The 20336-nt window shown below is 39.8% G+C and overlaps 1 protein-coding gene across 1 annotated transcript; it reads right to left on the bottom strand.

Annotated features, from left to right (window-relative positions):
- Positions 1–13540, bottom strand: LOC137286998 (uncharacterized). The gene is made up of 9 exons (XM_067819074.1): positions 13235–13540; positions 10998–11105; positions 7946–8091; positions 7221–7379; positions 6265–6374; positions 5684–5795; positions 4982–5109; positions 3700–3847; positions 1–3197 (listed from the first exon to the last, which is right to left on the bottom strand). Exons 1-9 carry the CDS (start codon positions 13505–13507, stop codon positions 3146–3148), a joined length of 1236 nt encoding a protein of 411 aa, XP_067675175.1. The 5' UTR covers positions 13508–13540; the 3' UTR covers positions 1–3145.
- Positions 13541–20336: the final 6796 nt, after the last annotated feature.

Consider the following 20336-nt stretch of genomic DNA (forward strand, 5'->3'; position numbering starts at 1 on the left):
TTTTATAAGCCAATTGTCAGTTTAATAGTACATGAAAAGAGCTATTTGTGTTTATTGTAAATCCTAATGAATCAATATTTTCTAACATTTATGTAACATTCTTACTTTGTAGCAAGGAATCTTCAATTGCCGCACTGGAGGAACAAGCTTTCGTTCTTTCGTTCCCCAATTACTTGGGTGTTAAACCATTTATGTCAAGTGGTGTATGAATGGTTAATTCAGTGTGTTAGCATTTCAATACAAAGCAGACTCTGACATGTCCATATGTAATTCTGACTGCAACAATCTTTCCCTTTCCATTGATTGCCAGTCTTCAAGCAGTGACCGTTTCTCTGATGCCAATAAAGAAACAATGGCTAGGCTTTTATTTGTTCACGCCAGACACTAGTGATAGTGGAAATGATTATCAGCCTCCCTCATCATGGTTACGAGAAGACTGGCTAGTAGCTCCATATTGGTGAGTGGACGACATTGACCATGCAGACGTAGCAAGAAAATTATAAAACTGTTGTTACATTTTTTATAGAGTCCCTTTGACTAGAGGTCAGAGGCCCTCTCAACTTACTGATAAAAACCTGATTTTCTTGCAGCCCTTTTGACTTTTCAGCATGCAGCACTTTTGATTTGTTTCCAATGTACGGTTACTTAGTGGGAATATTGTTCCCATACCCTTGGAACCATGACAGGTAATTAAGAGAACTAAGGTGGGCAGTAAATGGGCCATGAACAATTGTGATTGTACAGACAGTGTTCTGAAAGAATCTCAGCTTTCCACCACACATGACTGCAGACTTGCAGCAACAACTTACAGATCAGTTTAATTATGACATCTGTCAGAAAAGTAGTGGCAACAAACCTGAGACGTTAATAGAAGATAAACAGTTTGTGAAGCAGGACAGCATTCAGAACATCTGACAAAGTTCAAGAAGAATTCTACCCGCCATGAACATTCAAGACCTTCACTGCAGATCTCCTTGAAAAGAGATATGCACTGAAAATGCCTGCAGAGAATCTCACATGACAACAATCTTTGGTATTACCATGGTGTTCACCATAGGCGTAAACCTGGTGAAATACGAGTTGTATTTGACTGCTCACCCAGTTTCAAGGGAATGTCACTTTACCAACAACTTCTTCAGGTGCCAGACTTGACAAACTTTCTAACAGGAGTACTGCTTAGATTCAAAGACGCACTAATTGCAGTGATGGCATGACATAAAGGCTATGTTCCTATGTGTAAAGGTGACCCCAAGTATCTATGACATGTTCCGTTTCATTTGGTGGCCAAATGGAGATGTCAAACATGGTAGGATCTTGAAGAATATCAGATGACTGAGAACCTCTTCAGAGCCACATCCAGCCCAAGTTGTGCCAAGTTTGCACTAAAGCAAACAACTCTTGACAGTGAAGACAGTTTCTCTGATGTCATGAGACCAATAGAAAGAAACATCTGTGTCACTAATTTGCTCAAGTCTGTGAGTAGTAAGGAAGAAACCAGAACATTAGCTGAAGATATGACCAGTCTGTGTGCCCTAGGTGGCTTCTCACTGACACAAAGTAGATGAGCAACAGACAAAGCCGGACTACAGACGGACAAACGATTCAACAAAACTAGTGTCATGAGACACATACACACAAGACAGATCTGACATTGTGGAATCAGACAGAGGTGCTGTAGTGTCCTAGTTTATTTAGTGGCAAGCAATGGTGTTATAAGCTGAGAGTTATCTGCTCGCCAGGGGTCCTTACTGTGCTGTATTCCCGCCATTAGATGAGTAAAAGAATGCGTCAACTAGACGGACTCGTTATCAATGGTTTCTGTGCCTTCACAGCAGAGTTAACAGACATCAAGCGGACTTTACAGGTGTATATCATCAAAACAAGACGTTTACTTCTAGTACACAATGCACTTACAAGGCGACAAGACAGCACACAAAAAAACCAGATCTACACACAGAGGGAGAAACCATATGTATGCACTCTAAGCAGAGACAGTGTTCCAGTTAAAGTGATCAGTGTTCTAGTGATCAGTGTTCCAGTGAAAGTGATCAGTGTTCCAGTAAAAGTGATCAGTGTTCCAGTAAAAGTGATCAGTGTTCCAGCATTGATCTCTCTGAGTGGCATGGAACAGAGATCCACAAACAAACAAAGAAACGTTGGTCAATATCTTTGGATGCTATTTGAGGAATCTTACTACGAAAATGCAGGGCATGCCTTGAAGAATGTAACCATGCACACTGAAGATTAATTACAGACCTGACAAATCAGATGTACTTAGTTTGCTCCAGCCTCTCTAAATCCAATCCATGTCACCAAATAAAACCAGCAAAACTACAGACATGTATGTATGAACAAATACATTTTCAATCAAAGAAAGAAGAGATGCTGAAAGCTGAAACCAGCTAGGATTCAGAACTCTAATGACTTCCATCTTCAGCTTGTAAAGATGCAGCCAACATTGAGTCTCCAGTTTTCTGTGCATGGATCATGTCCCCTACAGCCATCTTATCACAAACACATATAGTGGTGAGAAATAGTCACTTGTGCAACTAGTTTGTCTTGAACAGGTCAAATATCAAAGGGATAGCTACTGTAGACGCCAAAAGGCGCCACTGGATATAGTCAGAATGGTAAATTCTTAATGCAAGAAAGGAATTGTTCTCTAAAGCCATGAGTATTCAAGAGGAATGTTTACACAAGGTACTGCCATACAATGTTGATCACACAATCACACATAAATACTCACTGAAAGCCTAACCCCCATGAACACAAATGAGCTCAATTAAAACAGTAGTGTGTGTAGGTAGACACATGGATTAGTCCATTCAAACAGTAGTGTGTGTACACAGACGGATGGATCAGTCCATTCAAACTGATGATCTGTATCATAATACAGCAAAAAAATAGAACAATTATGCTGAAAAGCCACAGTCATGGCAGATGAGATCCACCTGCAAGTCACATACATCGCAAGCAAATAAACAAGAGACAAAAATCTTGCTACCCTGTGTTGCCAACTCATTTAGCATGTTACCAGATGCAGTCAGCACCATGGCATGTTGGTCCAGGATATGGGAAGTCACTTCAGCAGTCACTCGGTTCAAACATTAAACAGTTAACAGCACAACTGTTCAGCTGGTATCAGTCATGATGATGCCTTTAGTTTCTTCATTTCCCCTTCTTTCCCAGCATAGTTTCTGAACATAAACAGAAAAGAAGACTAGTGAGAATTTACATTAAACATGGTAAACTATACCATACAGCAAATTACATCATGCCAAAATTATAAATAAAACACAAGCAGTAAAGTGCATAATACTGTTAAGGATATGTACACTAAACAGTAAAGTACAGAACTCTGTAATACAGTCAAGTATATTTTGCTCTACTGTTGTCCAGTTCAAACAAATTCATAAATAACTACACTGGACTACATATGCAACAAGCAAGTCCATAAAAGTCCTCGATTTCTTCAGGTCTTGTCCTACATGTGATGTGAGCCATGATTGAAGCAGGCTGGGGTACAATAAGGTGTGACTTGAGGTCTGACAGACTAATCTGTAGGTACATCCACCACACAACCAGCCAAGACACTACAGATGTCTGTAATGGTGGTGTCAACATGAGGAGCAATGAGGAGACAGCCTTGTCAATTTGCAGAAACTGCTAGAGATGTACAACTAGTCACAACAACCGTACCTGTAGTCCCATTCGCTGATGCCCCATCCTTCCACACCATTCAGTCGGAAGTTACACAGACGCTCAAAGATTTTAGCATCCCACTCCTCCCCCATGTAGAACACTGGACACTGAACCACGTCGATGAACAGCTCATACTTCTTGCCACCTGCAATAGTAAGTAAACATTGTTCAGCTTCCACAAGTTCATAACAGCCTTATCATTTAGGAGATAAACATCATGTGTTGGCCAATTTCCGGGTGTTATTGAGTATTTGAAGCACGGGAATGCATTTGGAACTGACGGCGTCAGCCGGAGGTTTCACATGAAATATTCCCGTGCTTCAAATACTCAATAACTCCCCGAAATTGGCCAACACATGATGTTTATCGACATTGTAAACAAAAAAGTAAACCAAAGGGGTTTCACTGTCTGCACTCATTTACATCGAGTATGAGTACAGCAGTAAAGTGTCATCAGCTGGCCGTTTCAGCTGGTTCCCATGGTAACGTCTGGAGTTGCTCATTTGTGACGTCATTCTAACTTTACGTCACAATATGATTTGAATGACGTCACCACTGTTGATGACACAACAAAACAATTGTTTATGTGTAAATACGCAGTGAATAGTCTTCCAGTTTCCGCTAATCTAATACCATTTGATCATGTTTTTCAACCAATCAGATTACAGAACACAGTGACTTTTGGTTTACAATTACTTATGAAGCTGGATTTATGATAATACATACCCATGATGATTAGATAACTTGCAAAGGGACGTGTTAACTAAAACCATGAACAGATGGTCAAACTTGTTTCACTAGTAGTGAATGAACTCACTTCAAACCTTTCAAAACATTTCCACCAATCGACTTCACTTTCTTAAAATTCTTTCACATAAAATTCATGCTATAGAAATGATTAAATTTATGTCTGGATGAGAAAACTCTAAAATGTCCCACCTACTGCATTTAAAGTAAATTCTCTAGAGCAAGCAAGTGAATTTAGTTTTATGCCGCATTCTACAAAATCACAGCAGGGGACCCCAGAGATGGGCTTTACACACTGTACCCATGTGGGGAATTGAACTTTGGTATGACAAACAAATGTCTTAACCACCAGGCTACCCCACTGACCCAGTAAATTCACTAGAGAGCTGTCCACATCAGTTAATCACTGACAACAACCGATGCACATTGAAGTTTACAATATAAAATGCAGTAAAAGTGCAGTACTGCACCATTGTTCTCCAGTGACTTCAATCAGTGACACACACAAAACGACACATCTTGATGGAGATACCTGCAGTAAAGCCCAGAGTCATCTGTTTAGGGGGATTCTGATCTTCTCCATGGTTGAAGAATTCAAAGTCTGTGTGAGACACAGGTACTAAAGTGCCATCCTTCAGAAACATGTAGCCAACAGTGAGTCTGTAAACAAATATGTCATCTCAAACTTTATGTCACAAGGCAGCCATATGTCTCTGGGTTGTTACAGTCCATTTGATTTCATTTAAGACCAATGAATTGTTCACTAACACAAATCTAACATTTGGAACAAAACCAAACTTTTTATAGTCACTTGAAATGACATGTCAAGTCTGATGTGTCTCATAATTTTGAACACTCAAATGAAAGATTGCACTTAATCCCATGCCTGCATAAAAACCTGCATATTTGACTCCAAAAACATGTCCATGAGATGATGACTCCTAACCTTTTAAGTCATGGACAAACACCAATTAAAGTTGACACCCCGCAAACATGTCCATGACTTCCACTCGTGACACTAGGGAGTCATAATGACTGCTAAATTTTTATGCCAAATGATCATTATTTTGTTATCACTTAACACTATTTTTACACTTGCTCATGGGCCAACCAGGTGTGTGAGTTGCACGTGTGAAATTTGATTACAAACTAATGCCAGTTCTTGTCTACATTCACACACAAAGGCCAGTTCACTTACTCGTCACTCCCACACAGGTGCTGTGAAACGACATACCTGGACATACACATAGGCATACAGATGGCACCAACACAGAGACAGGTGCCATCACCGAAGTAGCCATACTGCAGGCCATACCGATGGAAGTACTTCCAATCTCGGATATTGCCTGTAAGTAATCATAAACAATGGAGGTACAAAGTTCACAATAACAGGATGACTTAACCATAGGCATGACAAGTGATATAGTTCTAATCTATCCTCTTACACCGAAGAATCTTTTATGAAGTATCTCCTTGGAAACACTATGTGATCAATATTTCCTAACCGCCTGGGCGGTTCATCATATGTACAACTTCAACTCTACAATAAAATTGACAAGCCTACCTCAAATGTGCATTACATACATCATGTATATACACTACCAATAACTATACCCAGGGCCTCATGGTGGGCCCAGGCATGTAATGTGCCATAATTAGCAGTTCACTAATCTATCATCATTGGTTCCAATCTCAGATTGGTCCTGAAGATGTATCAAAGCAGGTTGACATGACACGATGTACCTGAAATACTGTGTCAAGCTGCTGAAAACAAACCCAGATATCCTTAGAAGACATTTCCAATCTGAATCTCACCATATGAGTGATCCCTGACTCCCTTGACCCGGAATGTCCTCGGCTCCAATCCCTCGATACACACATCACCCACAAGCTCCCCAAACTGCTCATAATGGGTCTGATGCACTCTGTAACAATGTAAATTCTTATTGGAACAAATCATCATCATCATCATCATCATCATCATCATTGATTGCATCTCAAAGCAAAGTCAGTATATTTCAGTTCACCATAAATCATTTGTAAGCATCAGCTCCTCTGGGAGCAACACTACCAAATTCCCTTACATGGCACAAGAAGGTTCCACATTCACATGTATAATGTACACAATACTGTAAACCAATAGTCACTGTGTTCTGCAATCTGATTGGTTGAAAACCGTGATGAAATGATTATTGCAAGACTGTTCCCTGCATACTGACATGTAGAAAAACTGCACACAATTGTATTGTTGAGTCATGGGCAGTGGTGACATCATTCAAATCATATTGTGAAGTTAAGTCGGAAAGACGCCAAAAATGAGCAGTTCCAGTTGCTACCATGGGAACCAGTTGAAACAGCCAGCTGATGACACTTCACTGCTGTACCCATAAATAATGTAATTCAGTGCAGACAGTAAAATCCAAATGGGCCTTCTGGTTTACTTTTGTGTTTACAATGCTGATAAACATCATGTGCTGGCCAATGTCTGAATGTTATTGAGTATTTAAAGCATGGGAATATTTCATTTGAAACTCAGCAGGCTAACACAGTCGGTTCCAAATGAATTCCTGTGCTTCTATTACCAAACAACACCCAGAAATTGGCAAACAGTTGGAGGCCTGTAAATCGTCAAGGTTATTCACCAAAGCTGACAAACCATGTCAAACATCCTAACCAATTATTCCTCAAATATCCGGATCTAATAGCTGTTATCCTGCTGACTACAAACAAATGATACAGATGTATTGCACATTTGCCATGTGAAAACTTACGTTTTCAGATTTTCAAAGTATCCCCTTGACCACTTCTCCCGGGCAATGGCATCTGCTGTTGTTGAAGGGTCAAGGTCAGTGTCAAAATCAAAGAAGTTTGTAATGGCTGTCCATTTCAGGTCAAAGCTAACAGTCTTTTCTTCCCCTGTCTCAGAAAGTCTACAATTCAAATTAATAACATTTCACTGCAACATTTATCATAGATATCCTGAGGACTTGTAAAGATGAAAGGTTAAAGCAAGAGCATCAGAGACAGATAGGGCAGTCTTCTTTTATCCAAACCATGCTTATGATAGCATATACATGATACAGATGGCTCACGCTAAAATTCATGATCAGTCTATCAGTCTAGTAGTCTACTAACATCTTGACACAGGCTTGGGAACCATGTTAATCATGGTAATTTTCTGATAGACCAATACATGAATTTTGTGATGTGAGTGAGTTTAGTTTTACACCAGCTTTCAGCAATCTTTCAGCAATATCAATGTGGTGGACACTAGAAATGGGCTTCACACATAGTGCCAACGTGGGGAATTAAACCCATATTTTAGAATGACAGGTGAACGTTTTAACTACTAGGCTACACCACCACCCTATTTTGTGATGTGAACCATGAAGCAAGGTCTGATTCATAAATTCATATGGCAAAATTGAACTGAAAATAATTTCTATATGATTGTATCTCTCCATGGTAGCCAGTAGAAGTACCCTTTTCCCCTCACCTGAGTTTTCCCTGGAAGGCAACTCTCCATGTTTTCATGGGTTCCAAAACCTCCATGGTGAGACCTCCAGCTGAATAGCTGTCCCCTGGGCCAGTCAGGCTGGTGTCTGGCATTGAGGGCAACATCAACAATCCCACCCCCGGCACCTGCAGCAACCAACACTTTACAACAGGCTGATGTTAGGAATAGGCCACATTCTTCCAACGGTCCCCTGCAGTCATGAACATTACACAGCATGTGTGATTGTGTGCTGGTGCATGTAGGTGAATCTGCTCACACTGGTCCATACTGCTGCTCAATTAAAGAACAAGTCCACTGAGAAAATATGCTGCAATTTAATCCTTCTAAATGACAGTATATTGACCCCAAACTGGCATGACTTTTATCTACTCAATCTTAAGCACCTAGCAACAATAAGTACCATTTTTCTTTTAAAGGGGCACTGATGCGGAGCGAATAATGTTTCTCGCCAACGGTCTAATTACGGAACCAAACTGCAGATTGGCCTGCGCCCGCTCCTTCGACCGTGACGGACAAAGGAACTGGGCTCCTGTCCATATTAGCAGAATTTCTTCACCCAAAAGAGTCAGGAGGCCGGATGCCCATCATATGCCATTATTTAAAAATATCCATGGTATTCCTTGTCTGATCGTAACAAAATATCCCAGCAGTGTAGTTTTTTTCGGATGCTTGGATGGTATAGTTACTCAGTTTGATCCTATTTCTCTGTTTTTAACCTCGATATTTAATCATGTTACATGAAAATATGATGCTTGGATGGTATAGTTACTCAATTTGATCCTATTTCAGTGTTTTTAACCTCGATATTTAATCATGCTACATGAACATATGATGTCTACAGGCACGTAGCAAGCCATTTGTTTCACTCCGGAAGATTGCAAAGCTTTATATTTAGGTAGTTTTGAGTGTTGGTTCAGCTGTGATAGCAAATATCATACGTAAATTTTGGTAGCTATGGTAGCTACAATGGTTTATTATTTATGATAATAAAAACACACAGTTGATTTATTTGAATTCGTAAACAGTAAACGACGACTTTGCCTTTGGTAGAGAAATCTGAGAATTTTCTTACGTAAAAAACCCCTTTATTTCACCTATTTACCAAAGTACACAGCAAATGCCTGTATGTATTCCTTATGTAACGAAATTCCGTTGGTATCCTCAAAACAGTTTCGGCCCATAAGTGTTTTCAGGCTGCATGCGACACAGAGATTACATCTTCCTTGCTGTAACTCGCGTTTGATGGTGTAAACCTACACGTGTTATTTGTCATCATTCTCTGGATGGTCAATTAATGAATTTATAACAGGTATAATTAGTAGTAACACCACTCAGGTTACTCAACAAAGGTTCCCATTTGGCATTTCTCCTGTCTGGAGTAAATACTCAACATTATAGATTAAGGTCTGTAATGGCAAATGTATTGTATGTTATGTAATATGTGCATGTAAGTGATGCAAGAGGGTTTATCAGCTGAGTTACAAAAACAAACATCGATCAAAGGATTAACCGATAACACACTGATTGATTAATTACTTTTGTCAAAAGGTAGTGTGTGTAGATGGCTACACCCTGTCGTAAAGTGCGATTGTAAAAACAACATCCTCCCTTCAAAGAATTAACCACCCTTGCGTTGATTGATTGATTGCTCATTATTGGTTAACTAAATTACTTAGAATAGCGGACATCATACAGTTAGTTGCCAGGTGTGCTATCTTGGGTGACCAGTGAGAGGTTTATCAGGTTTTCACCAACGAAAGACGTGAAACGATGTGTTACTTTTTCGCAAATTAGACAGTTGTGTAAGACACGCGACACAGAGCAGGATTATTTACCAGCTGCAGATGAATGGAATACGATTTCTTTTACGTGGATATTGATGGATACATTCCTGAACAAGGTAGTAGCCTGACATTGTTCCTATAAAATTAGTCTGTTTTACATTCATTATTTGCATTTTGTTTTAATTTATTTGTTGTAGGATTCAGCAGAATCGATACACACTTGATCGCGCATGTGTGTGAAATAGGACTCACATTGGCAATCTATACAATGTATAAATGTTGCTGTTATGTTAGAAATTTACTATGAGTATAAGCAGACCGTGTGTTCTTTTATTAATTTTCAAAATCATACAAATATGACAATAAACAAATTAGGGTTATGAGTCAAAATATAGAGACGTACATTGGCTTCGGTATTTTTCCGTCCTAATAGTTTTTTACCATTTCTACCACTGGCAGATGATTAATCTTCAAAGTGTTTCATTTGTTTTCATAATACATTTGTAATGAAGTAAAAATGACTTCACCTCAGTTGATCTGTCTATAATTAAACTATCAGTTGCACATACGGACTGCGCAGCAGAGGTCACGAACCAGTCACGAATTCTGGGATATCATCCGGGTACTCACTGGAGAAAAACAATAACAAAAGTTTACACCAGTCCACGGAAATTGCTCCGCATCAGTGCCCCTTTAAGTCTTTAGTTACAATGGTGCTGAGCCACTGACCTCCCTCTCTCCAGGCTGATGTTCCATCTAATGGATCACGGAAAAAGTCTAACATGGTTGCCAGCCATGTCAGTTTGCCCTATGACATGAATCTTCATCCACACAGTCACTTGCTTATCTGGTCCATTACTAACAAACCATTAATACATAGCTAGAACATTGCCTACAACAATACACATTTACCCAATCACCAAATCGACATTATTAGATATTTACTGCTACACTGCTGAAAAGTGTTTTACATGAAGTAGGGCCTAGATCTTCAAAGCTCTCTTAGCACTATGAGTCGTAAATGCCATACATTTACATTAACTAATGACTATTTTAACGCTAAGAGAGCTTCGAAAATCTAGACCCAAGATCATATGCATACTCAACTATCTCCATAAATTTCATTTATGATATTCACAAGTTTCAACTGATACTCATAGACTGGATGTATTGTGCAAGGTACTACAGTGTTGTACACCATGTCCCACATACTGTGATCTAGTTTAGTAACAATAGATACTGCTTACCCGAAGTAAAACAATAGTTTGAACAAGATTCTTGTGTCGTCTTGCTGTCGCTGTGACTATAAAATACCCTTCTTTGTTTCCACCATTGAAATAGACAGCATCCACAGCCTGCAAATAAACATTTCTAAATTCTATCAACATTCAGTTATGCTGGCCATCAACAATCAAATATAATGCAAAGTTAATTCAAGATGGCATAAGGAAATGCAAACTGTACATACAAAAGTTGCATTGAACATGCTCAAAGCCTCTTTGAGATATTTGCAGATATTTTACAAGATAAAAATACCCATTTTGCCCAGTAAGTTGTACATTACAAGGAATGTGAAGTAATGTTAGAATTAATGTTACCATCTGAAATATACATCATATGATAGTAAATGTGGGTTATACTCACTGTTCGCCTTATGTTAAGAACAGAGTGCTTCATTATTCATTTGAAAAGATTAGTTTGAAATTTGCCCAGTTGGTAAAATAGATAAAGATGTATCAAATGGATACTGAAATTACCTAACCTTTTCATATATCTGTTGCTATGCAGTCAGAAATATAATTATAATGGTGGTACCAACTACCACTACATGTTTCTGAAGACCATTTTGGGGCAAGATTAAACATTAAGGATTGTCTTTCCTTTAAGAAGAGCAACTATTGCAAGTTGTGCAAAGCTATAGTATTATTTGTGCAAGAGAATAATTTATAGTAAATGTCATACAATTACTGGCAGTGACACTGACTAATGAACTGTGAACTATCAGCAACACAGTCTTTAGTATATCAACATGTCTTTCACTGTTCACAAGCAAACTGCAAAAAGTGGTAGTATTAAAATGTGTCCCCAAAACACAATAATTACTTCTTTTAACAGCCCTTTTGATCTGTCACTTCTCGGCCCTTTTGTCCTTTGGCCCATTTGCCTAGATCCCTACAGAAACTGGGGCGTCTTTTCAGTCTGGATTATTTAGAGTTTGCTGTCATACATCCCAGCTAACATCACATTACTGGGCCAGTGCTAGCATTGTTCTGGCCTGTGCTGCCGGTACTGGCATAACAGATCTTATTTTCCTTTAGTGGCCTGTTACAGGCAAAACTGTACCAGGCAATGTCTGTTTTCTCGAGGGAAAACGAAAAGATGAGGGTGAAAATTGACAGTTATATTTTGTCATTTTCGTCTGCATGTAATCTGTCGAGTCCATAAAACGGAGATGGAAATTTGGGTCAATTCAAAGTTAGGTGATTGAGTGTTGGCATTATGGGTATGTTCAGACAAATTAAAATCTGCACTTTTGTAAAGTCATATATTCACAGCACAGCCTGGATTATTTTCATTCAATTCTCATCGTTTATGAAATTTCATGTCAACACACTAATGGTCACATGACATCCACCCGACGTGTTTGGGTCTCACCTTCCGAGGGATTCATATTTGTAACGTGTACAACGTAAAATACTCCCAGTAATTTTAACTCTTGTAACCTATCATTTTTTGGATGTGCCACTGTGTGAAATACTACAGAAGTACAAGTAAAGCTGTCTGCGCAAGCGCTACAGCCAGGTGTTGGTGATAATTATTACACGGCGATAACTGGTCGCTAGCCAGTAGAGACTTCTTTTGCTACTCAAGGTAAGTGTTGAGCTAAATTTTGAATAAGAGTATGCAGTATAAATTTTGCTGAGACAAGAGCATTTTGAAAATTTAAACATTTGGTCATTCATGATATATGTCATGTTTTTAGATCACACAAAACCTGTTTGCATATTTAATTCAAAAACATAAGTTGAATTCAACTTGATTTAAACTCATGTGGATAAACTAGTGTTTTGTTTTGTTTTTCTCCTTCAGAATATTTTTGTCTGACATCAGCTTGTTTTAAGCTATAACCGGCCCAGTGCCAGTCAAACTGTAAAGGGCTAGTTTGACACCCGTTACGGCTGTGTACTGGCCCAGTTACGTGATGTTAGCTGGGATGTTGGTGTATTATAACCCTGTGCATTTTGAGCAAGCAACGGAATTTTAACTGGTTTCAGTTTACTCAGTTTTAACTGATTCCAGTTCATGACAGTTTTTGTAATAAAGGACTTTTTGCTACTGAATCGTGTTTCCCACAGTACTGATCACCATGACCACTGACGCGTCACACTGGAGCTGGTAGCATAATGGTAAAAAACCCTAAAATCTACTCCAATACTCCTTGCTGGAATTCAGTGAGTGTCAACAGTAACGCTGCCTCGTTTACCTTTGGATGTTCAGGAGGCAGTATCTGGACTTTGTCCATGTCCTCAGGTGAACTTCTCGATCGCATGCCATACCCAGCATCCTCGCCACTTGCGTTTTTACGGTTTTGATTTTGCCGCTTTCTCATCCACAGAAGAACCCGAAACACCAAATATTTGAGAGGGTACCATTTGTTGGGTTGTACGTAAATGCCGCATTTCACTGGTGGCTCTGGTGTCAAGATCCATTTGATGCAGTAAATACCAACAACACCAGCAATAACGAGAGTGATCATTTTGACAGTCGGGTGAACCGTGCTGATCGAAGTTCACGTGGTGGAGACGTTTTGTTGATAAGATTTGTCAAGGGCAGGTAACTCTAACCTACGCCCTAAAAGCAACAAATTGTCAACAGTCAATGGAGCTCTAACTGTTTGGGGTTCAATGCCCCAGAATCTCGAATATTTCTTGCAAAATTAATCGTTATTTTTCCACTCGTTTTAGAATTTGGAAAGACCAGTTACTTGGTATATCTGATTAGCGTATATAATGGTTATCGTATATAGTTTAGAATCGACGAAGAATCGTGTTTTCATTGAAAATATCTTTTGTATATATCTTGAGATAAAAATAATAATTAACAGAAGTTTCAAATTTTAAAATTGATACGACCAGCTAAACTACTAGAATAGTGACAACGAATTACACATAGTGCAGAACAAGGACATGTGGAGTAATTGTGAGCCTTCATCTTTGGTTATCAACATCTGGAAAGCACCATCTCACACACATACTAGGAAGTTTAAACAGCGAAGCACCAGTAAAATCTATGTTTTGCGGCTTCATCTCACTGATTAAAAAACTCTGAGTTACTTGAAATACTTGAAAAACCAGAGTTTAAAGATGAATTCCATTTTTCTTAACTATATTTGAGAAAATACTGACTGTGTATGAGGGATGGGGAGTTTATGTCGCTTTAAGAATATTCTCGCATTATTAAGGTAAAGAACATCACAAACGAGCTTCAAACATTTTACCAAACTGTGGAATAAAACTCAGATCACCGAGTGAGTGAGTGAGTTTAGTTTTACGCCGCACTCAGCAATATTACAGCTATATGGAGGCGGTCTGTAAATAATCGAGTCTGGACCAGACAATCCAGTGATCAACAACATGAGCATCGATCTGCGCAATTGGGAACCGATGACATGTGTCAACCAAGTCAGCGAGCCTGACCACCCGATCCCGTTAGTCGCCTCTTACGACAAGCTGAGTCGCCTTTTATGGCAACCATGGGTTGCTGAAGGCCTATTCTACCCCGGGACCTTCACGGGTCCAGATCACCGAAGTGACGACGGAATGCATGAACCACGGAGCTACGCTACCCTAAAGTCGGAAGCCCTCCAACACCTTAGCCCTCTGTAAGATTCGAGTGGATGGTTTTAAGAAACAGGAAATGTCCCATAGAATTCGGAACTGCTAAATGTATTTATGTGTGTGTGATATATTTGGAGTTTTATTGGATGGACTTCAAACACCGGTGGAGAAAGTCTCTGGCAGTATGGGCACGCGCGTTGTCCTGCTGGAAGGGTCTCAGCGCTTAATCAATGTAGCGGGCAGATATGTTTCCTCTACCGGGACCAATATTCTGGAACACCAAAGTGCCTAGTTCGTGACTGAGAGCAACAGCATACTATACCATTATGCTCGGTCCTCCACGCCAGCCTCTTTCCAGGATACAATTATCTGCAAAAAAAAGATTCCCCGCGTCGTCGCCACACTCTCACTCTGCCATCAGCCGTCGTAACGCAATAACGGCTTACGTCGGAGAACAATACAGTTCGACACTCTCGGTAACGCCAATTCCGATAATGTGTCACTCATTGAAGACGGCCACGACGGTGTCGCACAGTGAGGATCTGACGTTTCTCTGCCTTAAATGCCTCCACACTGTGTCGTCGCTGATTGGTCTCTGGTGAATGCCATTGGCTGTCCTTGCAGTTTCCGTAGCCCGGGCAAAACGATTGTGCAAGTGATAACGGACAATCTGCCGAATTTGACTTAACGTTGTCACAGTCGGTCTGCCACCGCCAGGACGATCGGTTGTGCTTCCAGTGGCTTGGATTGCAGGCGGTATATTGTTCGAACATGAACAGAAAAATGATTTGCAGCATTCAATCTTAGTCCCTCTGTTCCCTTGATAAACGTGGCATGTCGCTAATGTACAACAGTGAATGATTCGGTGCATGTTCGGTAGCTCTTATTATTAGGACGACACCTCGGGCTGCCCGTGCATTTTCATTTTCATGAAATACGCACAAAAACCTCATCCCATCATTACTTTAGTAACTACGTTTTGAAGACGTTTTCGTATCAAATACAGAATCTGAAGCCACATTTTCCTGAACATTGGCTACGAACCAAGTCTAGCTAACATATAAAATGTAAAAAAAAAATAATCAAAATTAATATGAAACATCGGTTTGGCCGGGTTCTTTTGCAGTTCAGTATAAGCATAAAATATACATCACATTTAATTTCATAGACTATCCTACTGTAACAGATCTTTTGAGAAATGACACTCACAACCAAGAATCCGACCAGGTGTAACTATTTAGGTTTCAGGCTGATGCAAAGAGCCTGGAAACATGTCACTGTAGAAGAAAATATAGATGATAAATAACATATTTATTATATTACACAGTTGGGTGGAGCTTTTACTAAAACAAATCAAACTGACACGATTTTCGGATTAGTTTTACACGCAAAATGGGTGTTGTTTGAATAAATTAGACATTTTTTGTCGTCGTCCAAAAGCCTTGTTTTCAGTAAAACGAAAATTGGCCCTAAAGTTTATCTTCTCATGTGATCAGGATTTGCATGAACGCTTTTCATTCCCTGTAAATATGTTTTCAGTCATGATTCGGTGCGGTCTGGTGAAACAATTACTCACACAGTACAATCAATGTATTTTTGTGGTCTCATATCCAAACAAACATACACGTCTACTTATGTTTGGAAAAGGTCGCCATGGATTATTCAGTGGCTAGACACACGATTATTAGGTAATACGTTTATGTTGGTATAGACTGTGCAAGTGACATGAGGTTACACGGCTGACAGTGACAAATGTGTACTTAATGACACTGGGTATGCTTAAAATGTATTATTAATGTGAGTCTAAGTTTGTTGTTTTTACCATGTATACACAATGGGAGGAAACATGTATCCTCTAAATCCGGAAGCCCCCTTTTACTGCCTTTAACCACTCTGAAAACCTACCCATAAAGATTGGTTCCTTGGAACAAATTTGTAAAGTTCTTATGGTCCTTTCAGGGATTGAATTATATTAAATCACATTTGAATAACAATATTCTTTTGAGGCTGCAATTGGATATCTGGTATCATAAGAGACATATTTTGATAATCACAGGTCTTTTACATTCCCATACCCGAACAGGATATACACCTATTCGTGACTCAGCTTTAACGTGGTGTTACGATTATATCAGTTGAAGATATAAAACAATTACAGCGATGGCGATAGCTTGTACGTAATATTTAATGCCATATGTAACACACCCATCCATGAAGGAGATAGGAGGTAAGTGATATCCCTGTCTGCTCCAGGTTTTGGTTAATCGGGTAAAAGCCGCGGGCGACTGTATTAACCTAAAAGTTCTCCCTGTGCTTTGCTAGTGCATGTTAACAGAACAATTATCGTTAATAACAAGGATGGGGATGAAATACGATGTGCTAGGGCACACGACATGAAACGTAAAAGCAGGTAAACATGTTAATAGTACCGTGGTATTTCCCCGTAACAGAGCGCGACTTACACACGAATTGCTTCATGGATGACAAAGTGTGTCTTTCCAGATATATTCGATATGAATATTGGCTCCATGAGTACATGCTATCTTTTAACTCCTAGATATGAACTTTATTGACCATTAATGACTGGCTGCTGGAGAATAGAAAGTAGGTTTTATGTGAGCTAATACTGAAGCAAACACGAAATGGTCTCTCGATAGTAATGTATTTGATACGGGTATTTGAACCCATATCTTGGACCTTATTTTTATACTGTTTTTCACCTTGAACCAGTGTTTTCAATGTTTTGGCCACTGTTTCCGTCTATGATGTTTGTAATAGTTTGGTGAAGTCCAATTTTCAAACTTCAAGTTTCCCAGCTGTTCATGTCATGATAGTTATGCAAATTGGATGTGTGTATCAGTGATTGATTGCTTGATTGATTCCGCATCCAGCAATATTCCAATTCATCATTGTATTCGTAATCACTTACTTTTAACCATTATTGAGCTAGGGAGGTATAAATATGTGCACATTATTTACAATGTGTCACTTGATGAGTGTTATCATGTTATCACAAAATCATATCTGATTTCAAGTAAATTCGTATTTTCAGACAAATGAAAATGATTTTAGGATTTATGAATGAAACATTTTATCACACGAACGTGTTAAAACCCTTTACAGAGGTCACCTTTGAAACGATAGCCACCACTTCCATCAACTACCCCTAACTATAAGCTAGCATAAGCTGCCCTCAGGCATTACACATTTTCAAAACCAAACCATCAAATTATCCTATATCATACGCTGGTCAGCTGACTTCAATGTATGCTCAAAATCCGGTCAAAACGCTTGACTAAAATTAATACGGGTCACTTCATTTTCATAGCTCCGTTCAAAATTACAAATTGTCCTCTCTGTTTCTTCCTATTTTTGTTAACAAACATGTGAGGGTAGGTTGTTAACCCCAGCCCAGAGTTCAGCACCCCCACGCCCCCCGTGCTCAACGACATTGTTAGGGGACAAGACACAGCAGCTAGCTTTACACCGGATAATCCGTGGATTGTTGCGCGAACAAGACTTCCGCTGTTTTATCCACGGATGGGATATAACACAAAGTAAGGGTTCGGGTGATGGTTTCATTGATGGTGAGGAAGGGGGTTAACTGAACAGTGGGTGACTGTGTATGATACGTTGTAAAGTCAAAGGTTTTATCCTTGAAAGTAATTTCCCCGTACGATATGGGCTCGTTTGTTTGCAAATAAAGTTGTATAAAACGTAAGCAAGGACATACGTTTTACATTCAAGGTAACGGTAACTGTGATGTTTTGCTGAAAAAAGTCTTACGATTACCATGATATGGACCGTGTGGAGTACTTAGTATCGTATCTATTTAATAAACACTACGGGGTGAATGAGTGAGTGAGATGAGTTTTACGCCGCACTCAGCAATATTCCCGCTATATAGCGCCGGTCTGTAAATAATAGAGTCTGGACCAGACGATCCAGTGATCAACAGCATGAGCATCGATCTAAGCAATTTGGAACTCATAGCATGTGTCGACCAAGTCAGCGAGCCTGACCACCCGATCCCGTTAGTCGCCTACGACAAGCATAGTCGCCTACACTACGAAACTCTGAAAGCACATTAATGGTTGTATAGGTCCAACAGAAATGACAGTCATATAAAATTACCTGTATGCTGAACATCCATGGATGTTATATAAGCGATAAACGCGGTTCATTACCTTTATCACATAACTGTGAATACATCCGTTCGATCATCCTTAATAATACGACTCAGAATAAATCATAAAAACATACTCTGACACACATACGTACTTTTATGCTCACTTTGTACCCCTGTAGATAATCGAACTGGGACCGTCGGCGTGACACGCAAACAGATCAACCACTATATGCTACCCAGCAGTCTTTTAATATTCATGCCAACATAGAATGAATGCTGCGAATTGAAGGAGCACTTTCCTAATACCGGTACCACTGTTTTAGCTACCTCCGATGGTTGTATATAAGTGTCTAACCCTAACGCTACTAACGATGATCCTAACCTTAAACTTCCTTCCGATCATGCGCAGTAGATACGTTTAGTGGTACCGGTAATGACGAGAGCGTCAGGTGTAGATGATACGGCACAGCATTACATCGTACCGGCGATTATGTTCATAAATTAACTTTTAATTTCGCACAACCTGTTTTCATCACGGTATACATCGCCTTACTGGTGAAAAAAAAGACAAAATGTTAATATTAAGTAACATTGGAGTAAGGGTAGATCTGAAAAGAAATATAACTTGTAGATTGTGGCCTACCAGCAATCATGCATAAAGATACATGTACACATGTTTGCATTCTTTTGTACCTCAGTAGTCATGAGTATGGCACAGTGAACCACGTGTGTTTATGCTCTGAGGTCAGATTGACCTGATATGACCGTCTCTACCTGTGTCATTGACCTTGCGTACCACGTCCACCAACATCGTTGAGAAAACCACCTCCGCTGAACGACGTCTGCTGGATGTCCGGGGCGCAAATATCCCGGACGGAGGAGGCTTGCTACGCGCCTTATCTCAGTTCTGCCCGAACTGTGAGATATGCCGCCAGGTGGCGCAGGGCGGTAAGGTCACGTTTAACGTGGCCTAACGCCCATCACAAACAAACATGTATCAAACAACATTTCCATGCCTGTAGTTGAGCGACCTCACTGTTCATTCTAATGAAGAAATCACCACAGACTTCATTCCTGGTCTCGTTATGTGATTCAACGAACATACGTTTGTGTGTATAAAATTGGCCTCCCAATCATCAGAAAGCTTTGTGTTTTCATCATAATATTTCCAGATTTGAGAAAATACCATATATCAATTAAATAAAAAAGCATCAGAGAAATTTTCCGTACAGCTTTTTGACGAGGTTTTTTCAAACGGGGCTGCTCTTGACAGCTATATATTTTTAAACAAAGTGTTAATATAACACCTGTCTGCATGTGTGAGTTTCAAGTCCTTTTAGCGCAATTTCCATTAGCCTGTCCGTCCTGTCACTTCGATACCCTCTCTCCTTATTTGTCCGTCCGTCTGTCTTGTCAGTCCGACTCCCTGTCACCCTGTTTCTCCGTCTGTCTTGTCACTCTGACGCCCAGTTTCACTGTTTCTCCGCCCGTCTGTCCATTCAAGCCCAAACCCTGTCTCTCTGTCAGTCAGTCAGTCAGTCAGTTCGTCCGTCCGTCCGTCTGTAATGTCAATCCAAAACCCTCGGCCCCTCTGTCCTTGAGACAGTCTGCCTATCTGT

This window comes from Haliotis asinina, chromosome 6 (assembly GCF_037392515.1).
Source record: "Haliotis asinina isolate JCU_RB_2024 chromosome 6, JCU_Hal_asi_v2, whole genome shotgun sequence".
Lineage (NCBI taxonomy): Eukaryota > Metazoa > Mollusca > Gastropoda > Lepetellida > Haliotidae > Haliotis > Haliotis asinina.

Bases quoted from the DNA above. Each gene is read 5' to 3' on its own strand.
- LOC137286998 (XM_067819074.1), bottom strand. From the start codon at position 13,507: ATGATCACTCTCGTTATTGCTGGTGTTGTTGGTATTTACTGCATCAAA. The intron at 11,106-13,234 runs GTAAACGAGGCA...GTTTATTTGCAG, and splicing joins TGCCTCCTGAACATCCAAAG to GCTGTGGATGCTGTCTATTT. The intron at 6,375-7,220 runs GTAAGTTTTCAC...ACATTGTTACAG, and splicing joins TACTTTGAAAATCTGAAAAC to AGTGCATCAGACCCATTATG.